This window comes from Fragaria vesca, linkage group LG6 (genome assembly GCF_000184155.1).
Source record: "Fragaria vesca subsp. vesca linkage group LG6, FraVesHawaii_1.0, whole genome shotgun sequence".
Lineage (NCBI taxonomy): Eukaryota > Viridiplantae > Streptophyta > Magnoliopsida > Rosales > Rosaceae > Fragaria > Fragaria vesca.
In genome coordinates, this window is record NC_020496.1 from 28,811,847 (window position 1) to 28,834,320 (window position 22,474).

Genomic DNA, 22,474 nt, shown 5'->3' on the forward strand with positions numbered 1-22,474 from the left:
CTACCTACCACTACTCTCTCTCTCTCTCTCTCTCTCTCTCTCTCTCTCTCTCTCTGCGATTGCTCATGACGCGCCCATCTGGTTTCTCTTGCTTTCTGGGAATGCAGAGGAGGGCGGAAGGAGTCGCGTGGGAGGAGTGCTGGTCCTCTTTCGTTATATCTAGTTTTGTTTTTCTTGTTTGGACTTGGCTGGGTTTGGTTTGACAATGGCACATTTTACCATTGTTTTGCTTTACAACTCCTCTCGTGATTTTGCTTCGACTTTCATCTCTATTTGCACAAGTTTTAAACTTCACTGTCACCGCAAGGAGATCAAATTAATAGGAAAATTATTTAAGAATTTATAAGACACAGTCTAGTATGTTATGATTTTACGTTATATTTATATAGCTAAAAAATTCACGATTGTAATATCAAACATAACCTAATTTGTTCAGTCAAACGCATATGATGACCTTAATAAATTACAACCGCATGAGTCAAGACTCAAGACCAAACCATATCCATGTACGTGTACTCTTACATGTGAGATTTCACTCATTACCTCAATCCATATAAGAGCTATAACTACGAATTAGTGCCTAAATGATGTCAATAAGTACAAGGTAGCACATTACATCATACTGAAGGCCAGTACTTGTATTCTGATTCATACCCTTTAACTTTTTCTTTGCAATGAGGCAAAAAGAAAGGTTCTATAAAGCAAGTTTGACATGTATACTTCAAAGTGTCAACAATCGCTATTAGAAAATACTCAATAGTGGGATTTGTTAAGACCATTCTCAAAGAGCTGCAAAGCAAAGACTTCTGCGATCTGAATAGCTTAAATTCTCCTCCTGGTCTTTGTACAATGACTTTGAAATCAATTAACAAAACCCTTTGAACAAGAAAGCAAATGAAACAATAGATGCTTGGAGTAAAAAAAAAAAAAAAAAAAAAAAAAAAAAAAAAAAAAAAAAATAACCCAAAAGTGTACCAAAGAACCAAAGAAAAATAAAACACTGCTATGGCTTCTGCTACTACCAATAGGACAATAGTCTTTCTCTTAACCTTCTTGACTGCGCAAAATGAGCACAGTGTCTCTTTATTGTGGAGACTTGTATTGTTTATAAGAGGTTGTTTTCATGGGGGTCCGGCTTGGTCTGTGTGCCGTTACAGTTCTCTTCTCCCCCGCCAACGAAACCAAACACACCGAAAGCACAAAAGGAAATAAAGAAAAAAGAATGAAAAAACAGAAAGAAATTCCCCCAAAACCCAATATATATAAACAAAGGACAAGCGTGAAACTCACTCTGCTCTAAAAATCAATCCCCCTATCTCTCTCTCTCTCTCTCTCTCTCTCTCTCTCTCTCTCTCTCTCTCTCTCTCTCTCTCTCTCTCTCCTCTCTTTCTCTCCTCTTCTCTCTCTAGCTTCCTCTCTGCATCCCCCAAAGAAATTTAGAGGGAGAGTGAAAATGGGTGTGAGGGTGGTTTGCTTGTCTTTTGTATAATGAGAAGAGGATTGAAACCTCTTCTTCTTAGAAGAAGATGGCAATGAACCAAAATGAGCCACAAAATGAACAAAGTAATTCGTTCTTGCTGGATGATGCTTTGTTCTGTGGAGAAGAAGAGCAATGGGAGGAGGAAGATGAAGTGAGTGAGGTGTGCAATGGTGATGATGACGAAATAAACAACAATAAAGACGACATTACTAATGGAAAACCCCAAACAAACCCATCTCTGTTTCCTCTGCTTCTGTTGGAGCTAGATCTGTTTTGGGAGGATGAGGAGCTTCTTTCTCTGTTCGCCAAAGAACAGCAGCAGCCGAGAACCCATCTGAACGACGCAGTTTTGGTGGCGCGTCGCCGTGAGGCGGTAGAGTGGATGCTCAAAGTGAATGCCCATTATGGATTCACAGCTCTCACTGCAATCCTAGCCGTGAACTACTTCGACAGGTTCATCTCCAGCGTCCATTTCCAGAGAGACAAGCCATGGATGGTTCAGCTCGTCTCTGTTGCTTGCATCTCTCTGGCGGCCAAAGTGGAAGAGACCGAAGTGCCTCTTCTTCTTGACCTTCAAGTAAAGTCTTTGTCTTTGACCCATTTTTGTTCATCAAGATTCAATTTTTAATGTCATTTTCTGATTGAATTTCCCAAATCTGAAATCTGGGTTTTATTCTGGGTCAGGTGGAGGACACCAAGTACGTTTTTGAAGCCAAAACGGTTCAAAGAATGGAGCTTTTGGTGCTCTCAACTCTTCAATGGAGGATGCACCCGGTGACCCCCGTCTCTTTCCTTGACCACATCATAAGAAGGCTTGGATTGAAGACAAGTCTTCACTGGGAGTTTCTGAAGCGCTGTGAGAGTCTGCTTATGTCTTTGGTCTTGGGTAAGCAGAACTCCATAACGGTTACAAATCAAAGCTTAGGACTTTCGATAAGAACAAAGCAAATGAAAGATACAGTTTTGAGTTTTGGGTTATTTAGTTAGATTGTTGAACTAATTTTTGTTGATGGGTTTTGATCAGATTCAAGATGCATTGGTTATCTCCCTTCTGTTTTGGCCACTGCTACAATGATGAGGGTCATAGACATTGTTGAGCCTTGTAGAGCAGTGGAATACCAAACCCAACTTCTGGGGGTCCTCAAAATAAGCAAGGTACGTCCCTGTTTTTGTTTTGGTTCAAGTTTTGTGCTCAACGGAAAAACCTTTAGCTTAAAATCCCTTGATTAAGTACTTTAGTAGTGATGCTGCATTGTAAAAAACAGGAGATGGTGAATGACTGTTATACCCTCATCCTTGAGATGTCAAACTATGGCTGCAAGAACAACCCCCTTAAACGCAAGCATGAGCAAATCCCAGGAAGCCCAAGTGGAGTGATTGATGCATACTTTAGTTCCGAAAGCTCAAATGACTCCTGGGCAGCGGGTTCATCGGTTTCTTCATCGCCGGAGCCGCAGTTCAAGAAGATCAAAGCAGAGGCTTCATCGCTCAACAGGCTCTTGGGCATTGTGGGTAGTCCCTAATAAAATGATCAATTTCCATAATCCTCATATTCCTATTATCGCAATTTCACTTTTGGTGCTGCCGCAACAAAATGCAAGTACTCTGCTTTAACATCCACCAACACCAGATGGGGGAAGAGCTATCGGGATCGGATGGCATAAGAGCAAGAGAAGGGACAAGATCGGGAAGCAAGAAGAAGAAGAAGAAGAAGAATCCTCAATGTAGATTTCTATCAAGCTGCTTCTCTTAATATTTTCCATAAGTCTCTTTTTGGACCCATTTGGACATATTATTTTTAAATAAATAAATTTAAACAACAATTTTGTTCATCTAGTATTCTTCAATATTATCTGTTCACTTCCCATTAGCTCGATCTCCTTAACCAGAATTGATGCAGAAAAATGTGCGTCAGATGTGTCAGGTATCCAATCTCAAATTTTCATTTTATATGGCCATGAAAAATATTTGATTTATGATATCCCGTAAATTAATTAAGAGGAAAATTATGAATTTGTAAAATCTGGAGGTGGGTTTGCATGTGAAGATAGACTTTTTGATTGGGGGGATTTGACCTCGTTGAACGAGCTTCTTCTTCTTCCTCTTCCTTTTTGTGTGTATTTTAATTTTGAGTTTAAATTTGTTTCTTTGTATTAGATTGAGGTGACCATAAGCAATCTTTAATTAAATTAAATGGCAAAAAGAAAAGGAAAAACAAGACCCCATATACACTGCTGCTAGATCTTCTCTACACTTTTTGGCAACGAGTGTAGGTTGGTCATGCAATGCAGCTGGCCAATCTTCACGCTACTCTGAGGAGCGTGTGCCCAGTTGCCAAATGTGACTCGGGATGGAAGTGCTTTTGTACAAAGCTCTTTCGCTCGTTAGTGTCCTCCATTGGACCATGAAACGTTCATAATTTTCTTTAAGGGGTGGGCATGGGACGGGATTGAGGTCATCCTACGTCCTGTCTCGGTTGTTACACATGTGACGGGATCGGGACGGGCCTTACATTTTTCAGACTCGATCCCGCCGGGTCTAATCCTGGATGGGACGGGACGGGATCGGGATGGGACAGGCCCAATCCTGGCCATCCTGCATCAGTTTCTTTTCTTCTAGAAATCGTACAGTTACATTTGAAATTTCATCTAGGTGTCTTCATAAGTTTTGTAGTAGACATCTTAATGTCCATTCCAGAATTTGAATCACTTGAAAATGATTTTCTCGATTAAGTTATGATTTTTTTAAGTTTAGGGTCTGCATCTATAAATTCTGCATGTCAATTCTGTGATTCTGAACCAGTTGGCTTCTTTTCAAAAACTGTACAAATTGGTTGGTTATGTGAGTTTAGTGTTCTCATAAAAGTTACAGAAGACATCCTAAAGATTATTTGAGAGTTGGAATCTCTCAAAAATAAGTTTTATACAATTAGTTATGAATTTTGAAAGTTAGAAGGGACAAGCCCAATCCCAGCCATCCTGCATCAGTTTCGTTTCTTCCGGAAATCATGCCGTTGCATTTGAAATTTCATCTTGGTGTCTTCATAAGATTTGTAGTAGACATCTTAAGGTTCATTCCAGAATTTGAATCACGTGAAAACTATTTTTCTAGATTAAGTTATAGTTTCTTAAAGTTTAGGGTCTATATCAGTAAATTCTGAGATTTGAACCAGTCGGCTTCTTTTCGAAAAATGTACAAATTGGTTCGTTATATGAGTTTAGTGTCTTCATGAAAGTTATAGATGACATCTTAAAGATCATTTGAGAGTTGGGATCTCTCAAAAATAATTTTTCTACAATTAGTTATGAATTTTAAAAGTTAGACGGGACGGGACGGGACGGGCCTGACGGGACTCAAAATTTTAATCCCGCGTCCCGTCCCATTGTTTCTCTAATGGGACGGGACCGGTGTTTTTAGTTTCAAATCCCGCCGGGATCGGGACGGAACCGGGACGGGACCGGGATTTACGGGATTTGTGCCCGGCCCTAGTTTTCTTAAAGCAAAGCATTTTCTTGTTCAAAATTACTCTTGCTATTTCAGTTCAATATATTGTTATTCATAATACTTGGTTCTTGGTCGATATTGCATGTTGGTGGTGTTTGGTCTCTAGCGGAATAACAACTAGCACTAGCGATTAGAAAATAATGTAGTATAAAAAAATAGGGAGCGGATTTAGTTTGATATTATTTCATGTATTTGTAATTAGAGGTTTAGTTTCAATGTTTTCGTTCTTATATTTAACAGTTTCATTAATCGAGATTTGAAGGCAGCCGTATCAGACCTTTATTTAACGGATTCCACACGAAGGTACACCTACAACAATAATGTGCAAAGGTCACCCGATTGGAGGTATAAAGATAAAATGAAGAATGTAAACCCTCAATTCTTTCTTTTGGCCTATTCATTTTTTATCCGACCTGATTAAGCGCCCATAATAGAGAATCTCGTCTTCGACTTTGGGTTTTCGCCTACTGCGTTTGAAACACTTGGACTAGTTTTTTGAGTTTCAGTTTTGTTAATGACGTTCACATATATACATGATAGTGTCACGTGGATGACTAGATAAAAAAAAATGCTTAGATTACATATTAGTTGCTCGGTTCACACCTTGGTGCATACCTGTATAAGAATTTTCTATCAAAATACCAGTAATACTATAAGGGAAAATTTTAAAAACAGTACATGACAATCGGTCCACTCTCAATTTTGGTGTTTTAAATTTCAAAACAATCAAAATGGTACATGACGTTTGAAAGCCAACACACTTTTAGCACAAACCGTCAAGAACACCGTTAACTCTATGTAATTTCTCATTTTTCAAATGGTGGGTTTTCTTCATTCTCTCTTCCTTTATATTATGTGTTTTTTCTTTTTTTCTATTTATATACTTTTTTAATCTTGTAAACTCATACCATATTCTCAAAGACTTTATTGTTTTCCTCTTATTTGGTTTCTTTGCTTACTATTATTTGTATTTGTAAGTTATTGGGTTTGGTTTTAATGAAAAGCTCATATTCATAAAAATAAAAAAAAATAAAAAAAAAACTTTGCTGCTCAATCGTCCCAATCTAAGTAAAATTAAGACATAGCTTTCTCTCTCTAAGTTTCCTTACTCAACACCGTACCCACTGATATATATATTCAACCCTTTCTTTCATAACTTACCAAATCACCAACTTCCTCCTACAGTTCTACCTCGATCACTATTTTTATGTATGATAAGTTTGAACGGGGACGAGAAAAAGAGACAACAATATTTTTTCCTTCTTATTTCCCTCTCTTTTTTAATTATTGATTTTAATAATTTATTACTGCTAAATTAAGGAGTGACGGATTTGCCCCTCAAAGTTTAACGGAAAACATGTTAGATTACGGAGAATATAACGGTATGTACATATTTTCGGTTGAGATTACAAGTTCATGTACCGTTATGATTGTTTTGAAACTTGAAACACCAAAATTAGGAGTGGATCATTTATCATATACTGTTCTTAAAATTTTCCTATACTATAAACATCTTCAATTGAATCTTGAGTAATGTTTCACATTTCAGATTTAAATTCCGAACCTTGACTATATTCAAGAGTTTTACTGCTTTGAGGGTCAACTCTAGTAAAACATGGAAAAGTATTTACCAGTTTGGATTTTTTTTTTTTTTCCTGTATTGAAGTGCGTTCATCATGAACGTGATTTCATTCTAAAAAAAAACCAAAAAACAAAATAATCATATGGTGATTTAGTTAGTGGATGGTTCAAAATAGAGTGAAGGTGAAAACTGGTCATGCTATATCACATGAGTGTCGTACCATTGATCCTTTTTTTCTGATCTGAAAGTTTCGTACCATTTGATTACAGAGTACCCGAGTGCAGAAAATCTAAATCTATCATGGTGTGATTGATTCAAGAAAAATAGTTTCAAGGTCAAACCAAACCAAACCAAACCGGTCGTATTATTCAAAATGATCATTCTGGCTACTACTGCAATGAAAATGTGAGCCTGTGCAATGGAAAAAATATATTATGTCGACAAATGTAATTGGAGGACCAAACAAAACAAAGATGTACTCCAAACTTCTACAGTCATGTTCATTTGGTTAATAAAAGATCAAGAAATTCATGTCTAACAACCTTCGTATGAAATCTAATGAGAGAACTGGGGATAATTATTTATAAGTATAATTGTTTTGTTTCAACAAATAGATGTAAATTTAATGTTAATAGAACAAAGTTTATTTTGTCTGTAAGTGATTAGGCTATAATAATAATATTAGAATCGGATTTTCTCTTTTGGTGTATTTTGTAGTTGCTTCTCTTATTGCTTACATTTGTTTAATGTCTTTGCCTTCTTTGAGCTATAGCACATTACCATATACAAATGATCGTTTTTCTCAAGACCAGCTATGTATGCATGAATTTGGAGATCTCATTAACATTATATTTTACAAATTGTTAGTAAATGATAATCAATTTTTTCCCATTACACTGCCCATGCTAGAGATGTGATTAGTTTTTTGTCCATATCGTGCTACATGCACCAATGCCGGTCAGGTTCATCACCGATGCACCATCTTGAAGAGCTAGCTAGCTCGATCAGTTGTTGAGCACGCATGCTTTGGTTGCCTTGATGTATGGTGCCTATATTCCCTTTATCCCAGCTTTAGGGCTTCTTCTCTAAGCCGATCCTTCCTTTGTGTATGGTACTTGTCGGATTAGACTAACTTGGATATAATGTAAGCCATTACGGGATCTTTTTAAGGGTAAAGTAATTTGAAAGTCTTGCAACACCCATTACCCATATATAAAGTTACACATTCTCTTGGCCATGCCCTTTGCTTGGAGATTCATGATGCTCCATTTTAGTGGATCTTAATAGTGCATGCCTCGTTCACCCCTTTTCTTTCTTCTCTTTGCTCTTTAGTTTAATTTTTATTTTATTTTTCCACTTGGTAACAATAAAAAGAAAAGATCATTTTGCTTTTTTCACGTGTACGTTATATTTATATATATATGGTGATAGTATTTTCATTATATTTACGAGATTGGTTAGATCGATGAATCTAAGTAGTGCATGCAAGCTCTTAGAAATGATATGATGCTCATTAGAAAGAAATGTCTTATTTCTCCAAAAATTAATTAATTAAGCAGACTAATTTGAATCTCTATTATTTCCCATCATATTACTAGCTAGATTAGCACTCTAATTGGTATGAGGGGAACATGGATGAAAGAAAACAACAAACATTGTCAAAACTTGTACTTTGATTAATGCCTCTCACTGTCTCACAATGAAGCCATTATAGATCCTAATCTTTTCCATAACCATATATAAACCCTCCTATAAGCAATAATAATGTGGCATAAATTTTGCCAAAGCAAAGAGAGATTTTTGGTGCATGTTTTTGGATAGTAAATTTGATGGAGCACTCATCACCCTCAATCTATAAAAGGCAAAAAGACAAAAGGTGGGTTGATTTTGAATTTGGGAGACAAAATCTTTGATTTTGTGGGAAGATTGTCTTTGGTTTGTTTCTTTAATTTTTTTTTTTAATTTAAAATTGTTTTTGGTTCTCCCTCTCTCTCTCTCTGCTTTAAGGTTGGTAGAATCTATATGTTTGTATATGCATGCAAGTAGTGATAATGATTCATGAGAGAGAGAGAGAGATAGTTGTTCTTTTGGAAGGGAAACAGCTTGCTCCCAAGGAGTGGTCATGAAGATCATTGAGGTCATTTTGTCCCTACTCCAATAATTGCAGAATAATATGATGGCTTAAACTTTGATATTTCTTGACCTGGTCTCTCTCTTCTATATGATCTATCTGTTCTGCATTACTAATAATTGTCTCTCTCATTAAATAGAATCACATGAAATGGAATTGGAAACTAAATTCTGGAAAAACAAATTAAAACCCTTCTTAATTTCTTCTGCTTATTCTGAACTTTGTTCTGTGATTTCTTGCCCACAGCTGTAAAGCTCGAAAGGCAACAAAGGAGAGAGGACCATTCTGGATTGTGGGGTTGTCTGTGTTTCATACAAAGATGAATCATATATACTTATATAGGAAGCCCTTCTAATCCCCGGGGATTTGTTCTTCTGTAGAACATGCAAACAACTTCTATATATAGTGATAATTTATTTAGCCACTGCCATTTTCAGCCCCTTGAGTTTTAGTGGACCTTTTGACTGAAATGCTCCAGAAAAAAGAAAAGGAAAAACATACTATGATGGTCTTCTCTCAACTTTTCATAATATCTCTCGACCATCATGTATATGAACATTGACGTTTCGAACCATAACTCGATCAGTGGCTGCATAATGTGCTTTGGGTGTTAGCTAGAGTAAGAATGTGATTCCACAAGACTACAATAGGAGTATAAAATGTCGTAACTATTCTGAAAATGAAATAGTTTCTCTAATTCTCTTGTATTTGTAATTACAGAAGTAATCTGCTTGTACATCGACTTGCAGTCATGTATAAAAGACGTAAAGGTGTATGCATTGGTAGATTCACAAAATCTTTTAATTTTGGACAAAAATAATAAAATATTAAAAGTTTATATGCCTATTTATTTGAAACATTTCATGGAGCACATATATTGTCCAGAACTAAGTTCATGAAACAAAATAATAGAAGAAATTAGTTTATTGAGTGTGTATTCCTAAATTCTCAGCCTACTGAAATCTCCGGGAGCTAATGTGTTGCATCACTTGCATGCTTCGTGCTTAGAAATATTTCTGTATGCTGAATTGTACCTCTGAAAAAACAGAAAGAAAAGGAACTTGATCCTGCTTCTAGCTGTTGCCTTCCTTCTCATTTTTCTTGGTCACACACAACGTACTACCGTACATATTTTTCATATTTAGGCCTCTAAAAAGATATGTAGCTATTCCTTGCAATTAATCTTCCCGATTACAGATCGACGAGTCCGCCAGAAATTTGCGATAGGTTGAAAACCAAGGGGACGGAGGACAAAGTTGGATGTGCACCTAAGAAGACACAAAAGAAGAACAATGTAAGCTGTTAAGTAAAAGGAAAATGCTAGCTGAAGTTAATAGACATATATAAATTCTTCAATGTGATTCTGCAAAATGAATAAACCTATATATAGAATTAGCAATTCACAGTTATTTCTATATAACTTGCAGATTCTTTACTGGTGTAGTTAGATTGTGAGCCTGAGAATCAATCTCAATGATTATATGTCGAACCCTAAAGATATATGCATGCAATTGCTTGCTTAAAGATAGGGTTTAGGGTTTGGCCAAAAACATTGACAATAGTAGCTTTTGCAGCTGAAACATTTCCAGCTTCTGGATATATCAATGTGGTAAATTATATGACAAAGCGTTGACTACCTTACATATATGGAGGGGTCACACGATCACAAGATGACTAGTCATCTCAACCAAACATGTTATAATGATCGATGCTCAAAAACTCAAAAGATAAGATGTGCCCTACAGAGAGCTTAGATGATGATCGATGCAGCAGCTACCATATTGGCCCCCAAGAAAATCAGAAAGGGAGGCCCCAAGTTCTTGCAGCAGCCACAGTTCTCTCTTCTGCATTGACATACACTGCTACACATCCAATGCGTGACCTAAATTATTGCAAGTGCCAAACTACCAAAGCCAACGCATGCCCTTCAATTCATATCTCTCTATTGCTGCACAGATCCATCGGGCATCCTATGTGTGATGGTCACTGTCTCCAGCTCTCATATATTGCCAAACCCAGGAACCACAATTTTCACCCCAACATATTCATCTAAATGTGAGGAGTAGGGTTGGTTCTACACCTAACACAATGTTGGCCAATCTAGGCTTCATTGAAAGGGCTTCTCAAAGCAAATTATGACCAATGTACGTAGCTCAACCAGACAGTAATACTAATTGAACTGAACTCCACCCTGTTCATGGCCACTTGGAATTCAATATATAGTGGAAGCTGGGCAAACCTTACAAGACCAACATCTTACAGTAGGACCATTTTACTGTAAAATCTCCTTCATTGAGCCCCAAAATGGGTTCCCCACATACTCACTCACATTTCTATATGAAGGGGTCCAAGGGGAAGCAAATGATCAAGGAGATCCAACAGCAAAAGGAGCATTCTGTATATGTATGTAGAATTCATGTTAAGATCGATCACTCTTAATGTATACGAGTTGGGTGGTACAAACTAGCTTCAAAAATTGATTAGTTTTCTCTTGGAAACAACTACGTACGCGTACGTAAGTAGTGTTATGACTTATGATATAGAGTTGTTTTATACCATCCAAGATAATTTTTTTAGAAATAACTACTAAGCAGTGTCTTAATATATATGGTTGTTTTGGATGGTAAAACAACCCTGTCAAGACACTACTTACGTATTTAACTTACTTATCATACACCCTAATACTTCTCTTGTTGTTTCTAATTCTTTGCAGTCATCTTGTTGTCTCCTTTCTATTCCTAGATCGCTTCTTTTACAAACTCCCCTACTTTACATTTATTATCAATCTCAGAATTTCTCCCCTAAATTCCTAATCCCTCTACTAATGGTAGGCGTAGTACAGTTCATTTTTAGACAATAGTACAAACATAGTATTTTTCCAGCCATAGACATGAGTTGGGACCAAAATGGAAAACAATCATTCAAGCCATAAATATACAGTACATATTTAACCATGAAGTTGTAAACAGAAATTTACCAGCAACCACTGTTTGTTACAAAACCCAATAGGGTTCTAGATAAGAGGGGTAAATGGTCCCAATACTCTTCTTTCTGTTTAGGGTAAAACTTATTACAAAGCCAAATAGGGCACCCTTTCTGGGCTCTAGTCCCTTTTATGTGACCAGAAGATAAGGACAGGAGAAGTTTTAGACGGTTCTCAAGGGGGTCAGCCTTGGTCTGTCCCATATCTGTGAAACTTGGCTGCCATTCTGTGAGTATGTCTGAATTCTCAGACATAGATTTGGGTATCTTTTGACAGAGCTAGGAGAGTTACTCACCTCCTCATATCAACAATAAGGGTTATTTGGACTAGAAATTCCAAGCTTGGTCTATCTCCCCTCTAAAATCTCTACACTAGTAAAGGGTGTGTTAGGTGACAACTTGAAATGGCCTATCCAATACAAGGCCCACTGGTTAATAGAATGGCATTTTTTCCTTAGGTCCACAAGGAATAAATTGACAACTATATTTCTGATAACCTCCATTACTTCTACTCCCAACTTATCAGAAAAAAAAAAACTTATTTATAGAACATCCGAGGAAGGAATTCTCTCTTCTTGTACTGAAATTAGATATCCAAGTGAAATATTAACTTCATTCAGAAATGTTATGTTATAAATCAGGAAGGAATAGTGAAAAAACACAGATAGAGAGAAAATGATCACATTGTACTCAAATTTCTCTTTAATTCACACTGTTTAGCAATTTTACACTTTTTAAAAGTGTCAAGTACAAGTCGTATGTTAAACTACATAAGAAGAAGAAAAACTCCAAAGATGGACAATATGTTGATGAATTAATGAATTATTGAGGATCAAGACGGCTAATAAATTAAGTGTTGAGAGAATTGCCTTAAAAAACTAATGTAATTCTTTTTAAAAATTTTTTATGAGTTTATGAGTAGTTTCACCTTAAGTGTTATATATTCTTGTATTGTTGAATTGTTCTTCTCACTCTAGGATTTAAATTTTGTGGTCTGTATGCCAACGACATTTGCTTCTCACCAGATCATGTAAACACTTAAACCACAAACTGAACAACCAATAAGTTCATCACTTCACTGGATCTCAAAATAGTCACAACACAACATTTTTTAGAGCATCGCCATCAATTACATCGCATCACATATCAAATCAATGTCAAATCACCTAAACCTAATAGGAGACTATCGAAGAACTTGTAACAACTAAACTAGGGACTATTTTTTCTTTTTGGGAAGAGAACTAAACTATGATTCTCGTGATGTATTAACTACAGGGTATATCTACAACAAAATGGAAATGCATGTAAGCAATCAATTAGAGGGTATCCCTACAACAAAATAGAATTGCATTTCAATATCTCTACAAAGGACCACAAGAACATATGTCCACCACCACCTCAAGAACCCGTGTGTTTAATTCAAATAGCTGTTGCCTCAAGTATTGATGCACCTTGGTGTCATTTAGATATCAAGCTATGGTGTAATAATGTGACATTGACTACACAATTCCCATGTTTTGTAATGTGATATAGACATTATATATTTAGAACTATATATGAATTGAATGAAATAACTAGGGTAGTACACTAGAGTATATATCATTGTCTTGGTGGAAACAAGAGGTTCTGGCTTTTATATGTGTAGCCTCATACCTCATCCTTCAACCCCCCAAAAATGACATTAATAACTTGGGTCCAGACAAGAAACCAGAGCCCGTGACCATGTCATAGTACACAGATGAAAGTTGGTATGCCATCAACTCTTTACCCCCTTTGGGCACAAACACAGATGACTAGGTAACAATGAAGGAGAAGAAGCTTCATTTCATCACAAAGATTTTAGTGATTCAAAAACAATTTGTTGGGACTTGGCCACTTGAGTTCCTGGAATATGGGTATGGAACATGAATGACTTCCTCTACCATGCTGTAGAAAACGTTATAAAAATTGTCAAAAGTTTTTTATGTAACTTTTTCAAGTTCTTGGTAAAGGGCGTGTCTAGTTGTAGGTAATTCCATTCTAAGTTACTTCTCCAAATTTTAGATAATGTTGGGGTGGAGTTGCGGTATGTGCGTAATAACATTTTGATGCATAAACGTTTCTGTTGATTATTGTTTTTACGACAATTTCATTGCAATCTATACATAAACATGATACCAAAACTCCAAAAGGATACAAAATAATAATAACACAAGAGAAAGGGTGCCTCACTTTGTTGGGGTTATAGTTTTTGGATGGGAATTAAGCTCCTTCGTTCTATCTTTTGTGGTTTTTGGTTAGAGCTAGCATATTCTCACAATTTCTTTGTTCCTGGATTTGTTGGGATCTATTTTGATGTCCAGCTTCGACCTTTTCAGGATCCTCTCTCTAGTTGATCAGCTTTTTGTTCCTTGTTTGCGTATCTTGGTGTAAGACTACTTGTTTAAATACTTGATGTCTATATATTGATACGAGAAACATAGGTACATGTCTTACTCAACTAATAGTTCGTAGAAGATTGGCATACAAAAAGCATGAATTGGTTTACTGCATTTTGAATAGCCTACCATTCCAAAAACAAAATAAAAAATGAAACACACCAAAGAACTGAAGAAGGCACCATGGTTGTGAGAAAATTGTTTCCGAAATCCTGTAAGTAGAAGTCTGTCATTAACTTATATAACCTAGCAGAATTCTTGATTGCACGGCCATACATCGATACTACTATCCTAGCACAAGGAGCTCAAGATATCTGAGGGCATGGTTAGGGGAAAATAGTTTAGTAGCCAACCTAATGAAATCAGTACAGGCAGTTATGAACATTTCCGACAAACAAAACAGTAAAGATTGATCCCATAGACATCACAAGAAGACCAATTTTCGAGCTTCATTTAAAAATTAGATCATCCTCCTCGCATATGTGCACCTAACTCACCAAATTGATCATCGGCTTCAACAGTATCCTCAGAAAGGCGCACAGCATCAAGCTTCTGTTTCAGGATTTCTATGGCATTGAGTAGCAGCTGAGAAGCTTTAATTGCACCAGTAGATTCCACTGTGAATATAAAACTGTCTTCTTTGGCAGTGATGTCCACAAGCCCAGGCTTCCCCATAGCTTCTGCTTTCTTGATCACTTCATCATCATACGTGTATGCTTCAGGATCAACCACCACGACCTTTGAGGTGAAAAAAGAACGAAGATATTAGCATAGGCCCACAGTTAGCTCGTGATTATATATACTGAGGCAACAACAAACAGATTATAGAAATAAGAAAAAAGAACTGTTATCTTTAGCTTTTATTGGACATCCATAATTAAACTTGTCCAAGCAAGTTGTTATAACATAACACTAAGATTCATACAAACTAGCTAACAAATGGCAGATATAAATCTACTGAATATCACATTTCCATTATTTGTACTTGGTCATTTAGACGTATGTATAATAGAGAATAAATATGTTAAATGCTTCTATTGGATTGAACCTGTTGGTTGTAAACACTTCTATCCTTAATTGAGGTCCCCCAAAATAAAGAATAAACAGAATAATTATATTAACGGAAGCTATAATTCCACTATAATTATATCACCACTCATTTGAAATATTTCAGCTGTCAAAGTTGAATAAGCTACTCACATTATGTGAATTAATAGAACCATGGTACAAGGGCATCAACTTCATATATAACCAACATACAACAATTCAGATAGCATGGGATGACCAACTCTGAGATGAATCTCCAAAGATATTTTCAAAAGGTGGTTGTTCATTATCCGAACTGAAACGCCAACCACAGGCAATTGTTCTCAATTACAGTACCTCAGTTATACAATATCTAACATGACCTATTCATTCCTAGACAACAAACAATCTATTATGTAAACAAAATTTTCTCCAGCCTCTGCAGCCCAATAACGTTTATCCCACGTGCTCATTAGAAGCAGTAAACATACAACCACATACTGCTGATGCCATGATGTGTTATCTCTGAACTCCTTTGAAAAATGGATTATTATTTACAGAAGTTACATGTTACAAGATTATAAAGATGTATGCTTATAAAAAGGTTAAATAAATGCAGTTCGTTTCATACACATCACACCATGCCAAACAAAACTACACACCACCTTCCAACCCACCCACCCCAAGAAGGAAAAAAAATAATATATATATATATATACACACAAATCAAGATACCGTAAGATGAGAGTCATGACACACAAAATAATTACACAAAACCTTAAACCCTATACATATGCAGGGGTCAAGAAAAACAAACTCATATGGTGAGCAACGGTACAACAAATGAAATACCATACTACGAAAAACTCTTTACTCCTGAGCTAATTGCTTATATGTTCTACAACACATGATACATTCATTGATACTCCATAGTATCTTGTATACTGAAAATATAAAGTTTTTCAGAGACATCATATCAAACACTTCTTGGTTTACCTAGAACTGGTCGACCTTTTTTTTCTAAGGCCCATGAACACTGGTCTTGAAATTTCACAGGGAAAACAAGCGCAGTTTCTTATATCATTAAAGCATAAAGAACCTCTCACGGATTTTAGACACGAGAGAAGCCTAACCCAATATACTATGAAGGGAAATTGCATGATCAGAACCCTGATGAGGCATTTTCCTACAGCACTGTCCCAAACATGGCATACACATTAATCAGTAGATTGCCGGCAAAAGAATGAAAACAGTATACTAAGCTTGGTCCATATCCTATGTCCCCTGAGAACCACAAAGTGTACACTAACACTTCATTACAATTGTATTCATACTTGGTAAGGCTGAGAAACATGAAGCTTCTACAGACTTGAACCACTAATGCCAAAAATCAGACATCAGCACACCAACATTTAGAAAGCAATGACCTTTACCAGATATTTCCGAACCAAATTCAACAATGACACAATGTAAGCCTCTACACACGATGTAACTATCATATTCTTTCAAAATAAACACAGATGCAAAATTGTACCAACCTTGCCAGTATTAGGATCAATCTCAAAGACTTTGGTAGGACTGCTATCAACCCAAGCTGCCTTGTCCTCGAGTGACAATGTGTCCATCATCTCCTCATTGATACGAATGTCAGGTTCATACATGAAAGTGACAGTAGCCGCAGGTGACCACTTAGCGTGATCTTTCCCAATCCCTTTTCTAGCAATAGCCCTCAGTCTCAGTTCTTGCCCCCTTCGCAGCTTCACAATGATAATTCCCCTACACCACACGAAAGCATCCAAATTTCAACATACAACAATCACATGGAATCAAAATTCAACAAAAAAGTTTACACTCGCAACTGAAAACAAACCAAACAGAAGCACGGCAATGTCGATGAACCCTACGAAGCCCCTAAATGAGCCTAAAGTTCCCCAATTTCACATGCATTAACCACAAGGACACAAAATTCAACACAAAAGTTTACACTTTTAACCGAAATCAAACTAATTCAAACCCTAAGAAGTTAGGAACCCTAAAAATCTGAGCTTTTAAGAGAGAGAGAGAGATACCTCTGTTCGGAGGCTTCGTAACCGGAGGCATCGGAGAAATCGACGGGGACGACGGTGTGGTCGGAGCTGAGGAGCTCCTTGCTGGTGACGTCGAGGGTTTGGTCGGAGTGGCAGCGGGCGCGGAGGTGGAACTCGACGGAGCAGTACTCGCACTGGCCGTCGCCGTCGCAAGCGTCGCAGTCACGTGAGAAGCGCATGCTCATTGCGCGGTCGCTGGTCAAGGGGATGAGGCCGAGGCGGTGGGCGATGAACTCGTCGTTGAGGACGGAGGAGTTGATTTCGATCTCGACGAGGTCGATGGCGACGGTGGGGACCTCGGCGATCATCACGCGCCGGAGCGCGTTGGCGACGCTCGCGTCGGTGTCGCGGAGCTCGAACTTGAGGTAGTCGTGCCTCATTTCACGGATTTTGACCCGAGGGAACCTCTGGTATGACTTCCCCTCCATCCTCTCTCTCTCTGTCTCTCTCTCTCTCAGAGAAGGGTTTTGGTGAAAGAGATTGAAAATACAGAGAGGGTTTTTGGCGTTTGGGGTTATGCAGCTCTTCTTTTACTAAATTGCCAATTTTGCCCTCTCGCGTTTTACGCTTCATCTCACAATTATTTCGGACCATCTTTCATTATGCTAACATTGTGTTTGATTATCATTAGATAGGAAAAGTCTACAAACTCTGTAATAAAGTTATAACACTAAAATTGTAATACAAGTCTTTAAAAACTATTTGTCATTATGCTATTCGTTCTTTTGTATGAACAATAATATTTTACTACATTTAAAAGCTAGTGAAAACAATAAACAACAGGCTACTTGTTTTATATGAGTTCTTGATTCATTTAAAAACAAATTATATTGTCCATCATTGAATTTACATTCAAATATATATATATATATATATATATACACGCATAATTTCGTTGGTCAATTACTGGCTATGTGATTATGTGAATGTTCCCTTGAATAAAAATATAGCAAATCACATATACATCCTTCAAAAGGATTTGAAACACAAATAAATCCATTTGTGTTGTTGTTAAACAAATAAGGACAGTTTTTAACAATTAAGGACAATCTTTTCTCTGCATGCCATGTGTCATGGTTTAATTTACCAAATTAACCATATACTAATTAAATATGCTTTTAGAAAAGAAAAGTCTCACATTTTGAGATTTTTCAGTAAGTGAAATACAGTAGCAGGTTTTCAATAACTTAGTGTAGTAGCAGTATGCAGTAGCAGCACAGAACAACACATAGCAACAACATGCAGTAGCAACACACAACAACACGCAGTAGCAACACACAACAACACGCAGTAGCAACACACAACAACACGCAGTAGCAGCACACAACAACAACACACACAGTAGCAGCACACAACAACACGCAGTAGCAGCACACAACAACACACGCACAAAGCAGCACACAGTAGCAGCACGCAGTAACAACATGCAGTAGCAGCACAAATAACACACATCAACAACACACACAGTAGCAGCCCACAACAACACACGCAGTAGCAGCACACAACAACACATATAGTAGCAGCACACAACAGCACGCAGTAGCAGCACACAACAACAACACACACAGTAGCACCACACAACAGCACGCAGTAGCAGGACACAACAACACACAACAACAACACACACAGTAGCAACACACAACAGCATGCAGTAGCAGCACACAACAACACACACAGTAGCAACACACAACACCACGCAGTAGCAGCACACAACAACACACACAGTAGCAGCACACAACAGCACGCAGTAGCCGCACACAACAACACACAACATCAACACACACAGTAGCAGCACACAACATCACGCAGTAGCAGCACATAACAATACATAACATCAACACACACAATAGCAGCACACAACAACACACAACATCAACACACATAGTAGCAGCACACAACAACACACACCAACATCACACGCAGCAGCAGCACGCAGCAACAGCAGCACATAGCAGAACGCAGCAGCAGCAGCACATAGCAGAATGCAGTAGTAGCACGAAGCATGAGCACAGATTAGCTACAAATGATCACTTTTTGCTGTCAAATTCAAAAGATATGGGTTTTAATTCCAAAGAATCTTTGAGTAAACCAAGTTGTAGAGATTAAAGAATAATCAAATCAGATCTGGTTGGATTCAGCGAAGCCTTAGTCAACATTCATCCTTTCATTATTCGGCTCCTCCTCCCTTCCTCGCCTCTTAGCGATTTGGTCGGAGCGGTGACCGGCAAAGAAGAAGAGGAAGAAGAGGAAGAAGAAGAAGAAGAAGAAGAAGAAGAAGCAGATCTGAAAAATGGTGGAGAAGTGGTATTTTGAGTCAGTGGCAGTTTTGTAGATATTTCAGAAAATAATGATTTTTTAGGTATTTTGCGTAAAAAATTGCTGACAGGGCGTAGTACTATGCACTGTGGGCCTGAGTATATGTCCTTATTTGTTTAAATCTGTTGAAAGATAGTTTTTCTGTGTTTTGCAACTGTCTACAGTAGTGAGATGTAATTTTTAAATAAAAATATCCATATAGGAATGACGGGAGATATCAATAATCTAATGATTTTATAAAATAAACAAAATAGTCGCTCCAGTTTCGTCGGAGCCGAGTAGAACAAACCCTAGGGTTTGGACATAGGGCGGCGACGCACTCCATTACTCCGTCTGCGTCTCAACGCCTGCGGCGTCCTATCCATCTCAATGTTGTACGGGAAGAGCTGGAGTTGACGGTTCAAATCGACTTTGGACGAGCTTATTCAACGACGGAGGGATTCATAGATTGGATCTTGGCTAATTGGAGGCAAGATCTGATCTTGGTTCGAGTATTTGAGGCCGCTCGACATTGGTGGCTTTGAAGGTGGTTTCTGGAAGAACAGGAGAGGCACCCTTACGAGGGCGTAGGCGACGTGAGCGGCGGTGGAAACGTAGCGGTCGTGTCCTAGAGACAGTTGGAAGAAGGAGGCTCAGTTCGACTAGAGCAGGATGGTGATCTCTGGGTTAGGGAGGCCGTCGGATTTAACAGGAAACGATGGAGCTCCGGCGTTCCCGGCACGAGGCCGAGTGTACTAGCGGCAGATGCAGCTGAGGTGGGAGTGGGCTGGGCCTTGGGTATGGCCCATTCTCCCTCTTTTTGCTCTGGTTTGGATTATGGACTTGGTTTCATGTTGGGCCTGTTGTGGGCTTTAGATAAGATCCTTGTCAAGCCCTAATGTAATTTCTCTCTCGCATATACGATGAAAGGTACACCATGTGGTCTTAGGCCTCTAATCGGTGAGAGTTTAATCATTTTTGGACATAGCTTTGCGGTTGTTTTTCAATTCAAAGTTGTAGTTTGAATTAAGTATTTTGTTTTGTACTTGGATAATCTTCGTATTGCTCATGTATTGATAATTAATTATCAGTCTTGATTGGCTTGAAGTCTAATGGAGTAATTCCGATTTTCTCAAAAAATAAAAATCCATATAATAGTGTTTCAAACTTTGTTGACGAGAACTTCAACTAAAGAAACCATATAAAGTGCGGCTCATCATACTTTTTGGTGGTGAAAAACCCTAAAGAGTGAAGCGGCGGTTTCAAGCAACAAAAAACAACGTCGTCCGGCAGCGGCTGGTCTCTTAGCCACGCCAACACCCATAGCTTCGTTGTCGGACGAGTTTTAGGTGGACTGAGTTGCTCTATGTGAAGCAGCTGAGTGATGGTTTATCAGGCTTTGCTTCTGACTTAGATTTGATAGCTAGTCACATCTGGATTCAGACGGTTGTGCTTGCCGGGTTTGTTGGAGACCTTGTCATGACGAATGATGACGCTGGTAGCTGTTTTCAAACAAAGCAGGTGCCAAATGGTTTTATTTGGAAGGTCTGGTTTTGGGAGGAACAGATCGTGAGTTCATGACAGCGTGATGGGCTGTCGTGGCGAGGTCGTTAGGGAGCTGTGGTGGCGCGGTGGGAGGATGGGCATCGACGACGTCAGGTACAGAGGTAGTTGTTGCGTCAAAATCAAGGTTTTGTTTGATGGGCCTTGCTTGGTTACTTCCTTTGGGCTTCTCTAGGTTTCAATGGTGGACTAGGGTATACCTTGGGCGCATCTTTATGTTTTAGCTTTTTACTATAAATCCTGTTGGAATGCTAAGCATGATGTCGTGCCTCATAACGACTTGTGGCGTTGTGAGTCTATTCGTTACTGAGTCTTTCTTTCTTCTTTTTTCAAATTTCTGGTGCTAGAATAATACAGCCTATAGTCTATTTGCAAGTGAGCAAGAAATTTGTAAGGAGGGTACGATTCATATGTAACCTCTACTTTCGATGGAATGAATTCATTTGCGTACAAAAAAAAAAAACTATATAAAGCTAGAATCTTATATCATTTCGATCATTTCGTAGTTGTTGTTTTATTTTCATGCCTCTAAATTAATTAGCAGAAATTTGCATAATTCAGATGGCTAGCTCTAAATTGTTATTGGATCTCCAATACATCGTCCATGAGAAATTGATTAAACAAAGAGCACAAGTATTGAATCAATTGATAGACATGCACTACTCATAGACAACGATAAAATGAAAGATTAATGAAATACATATCGAAGTAAATCCCAACTTAGGTTAAGACTAGGCACAATATGAAAGTCATTTATATCAAACTTATCTAGCTAATTGTTTTGATGGTCTCGACAAGGGGAAATTATTATTTGTACCCGGAATACCACATTTTTTATGTTCCACTTTAATTTTATTGGTCCAAGTGTTTTATTTTTATTTCTGATTGGTGTAGGTGTATTTAATTAATTTTACTTTTTTTTTCCACCCCCTGCTAGTCCCCACATGAATCTGAGTTATATGATTAGCTAGGTACACCACATGACAGTGTAACATGGTGTTTCGGGTACAAGGAAATTATTATTTGTACCTGGAACACCAACATGTCTTATGTCTCCTCGACAAGAACTTCGATGCATGTAAGAGTAAGATAAAAAGATGCCGATCAGTGATATTCATATAGGGCCAGCTAATTTATGAAAAAAAGTAATAGACTCACAAAATAAAGTGAAGAAATTCTTTTACTTTACGTTGTGTTTGGATAAAGTAATTCTAATTTCCATAGAAATTTCAAAATCATGGGAATTACAATTCCATCAATTTAAATTCCATTAATTGAGAATTCCACTGTTTGGATGTCATGCTGTAGAATTTTTAAAATGACAGGAATTAAGAATTCTATTGTTTGAACCAATTAACTTCTACTAGAATTTAAAATGACAGGAATTTAAAATGTAATCAAATCGAA

At 37.7% G+C, this 22,474-nt stretch overlaps 2 protein-coding genes across 2 annotated transcripts; one reads left to right on the plus strand and one right to left on the minus strand.

Annotated features, from left to right (window-relative positions):
* Positions 1-1,372: 1,372 nt before the first annotated feature.
* LOC101308891 (cyclin-D3-1-like) lies at positions 1,373-3,311 on the plus strand. Its single transcript, XM_004303985.1, has 4 exons — positions 1,373-2,057; positions 2,165-2,366; positions 2,505-2,635; positions 2,746-3,311. Exons 1-4 carry the CDS (start codon positions 1,527-1,529, stop codon positions 3,001-3,003), a joined length of 1,122 nt encoding a protein of 373 aa, XP_004304033.1. The 5' UTR covers positions 1,373-1,526; the 3' UTR covers positions 3,004-3,311.
* A 10,972-nt stretch (positions 3,312-14,283) lies between these two features.
* Positions 14,284-17,661, minus strand: LOC101309176 (DNA-directed RNA polymerase II subunit RPB3-A-like). Its single transcript, XM_004303986.1, has 3 exons — positions 17,192-17,661; positions 16,661-16,898; positions 14,284-14,834 (listed from the first exon to the last, which is right to left on the minus strand). Exons 1-3 carry the CDS (start codon positions 17,635-17,637, stop codon positions 14,562-14,564), a joined length of 957 nt encoding a protein of 318 aa, XP_004304034.1. The 5' UTR covers positions 17,638-17,661; the 3' UTR covers positions 14,284-14,561.
* Positions 17,662-22,474: the final 4,813 nt, after the last annotated feature.

Coding starts and splice junctions, on each gene's coding strand:
- LOC101308891 (XM_004303985.1), top strand. CDS start 1,527: ATGGCAATGAACCAAAATGAGCCACAAAATGAACAAAGTAATTCGTTC. Junction 2,058..2,164: donor CTCTTCTTCTTGACCTTCAA/GTAAAGTCTTTG, acceptor ATTCTGGGTCAG/GTGGAGGACACCAAGTACGT. Junction 2,636..2,745: donor GGGTCCTCAAAATAAGCAAG/GTACGTCCCTGT, acceptor TGTAAAAAACAG/GAGATGGTGAATGACTGTTA.
- LOC101309176 (XM_004303986.1), bottom strand. CDS start 17,637: ATGGAGGGGAAGTCATACCAGAGGTTCCCTCGGGTCAAAATCCGTGAA. Junction 16,899..17,191: donor TACGAAGCCTCCGAACAGAG/GTATCTCTCTCT, acceptor CGTGTGGTGTAG/GGGAATTATCATTGTGAAGC. Junction 14,835..16,660: donor TTGATCCTAATACTGGCAAG/GTTGGTACAATT, acceptor TTCACCTCAAAG/GTCGTGGTGGTTGATCCTGA.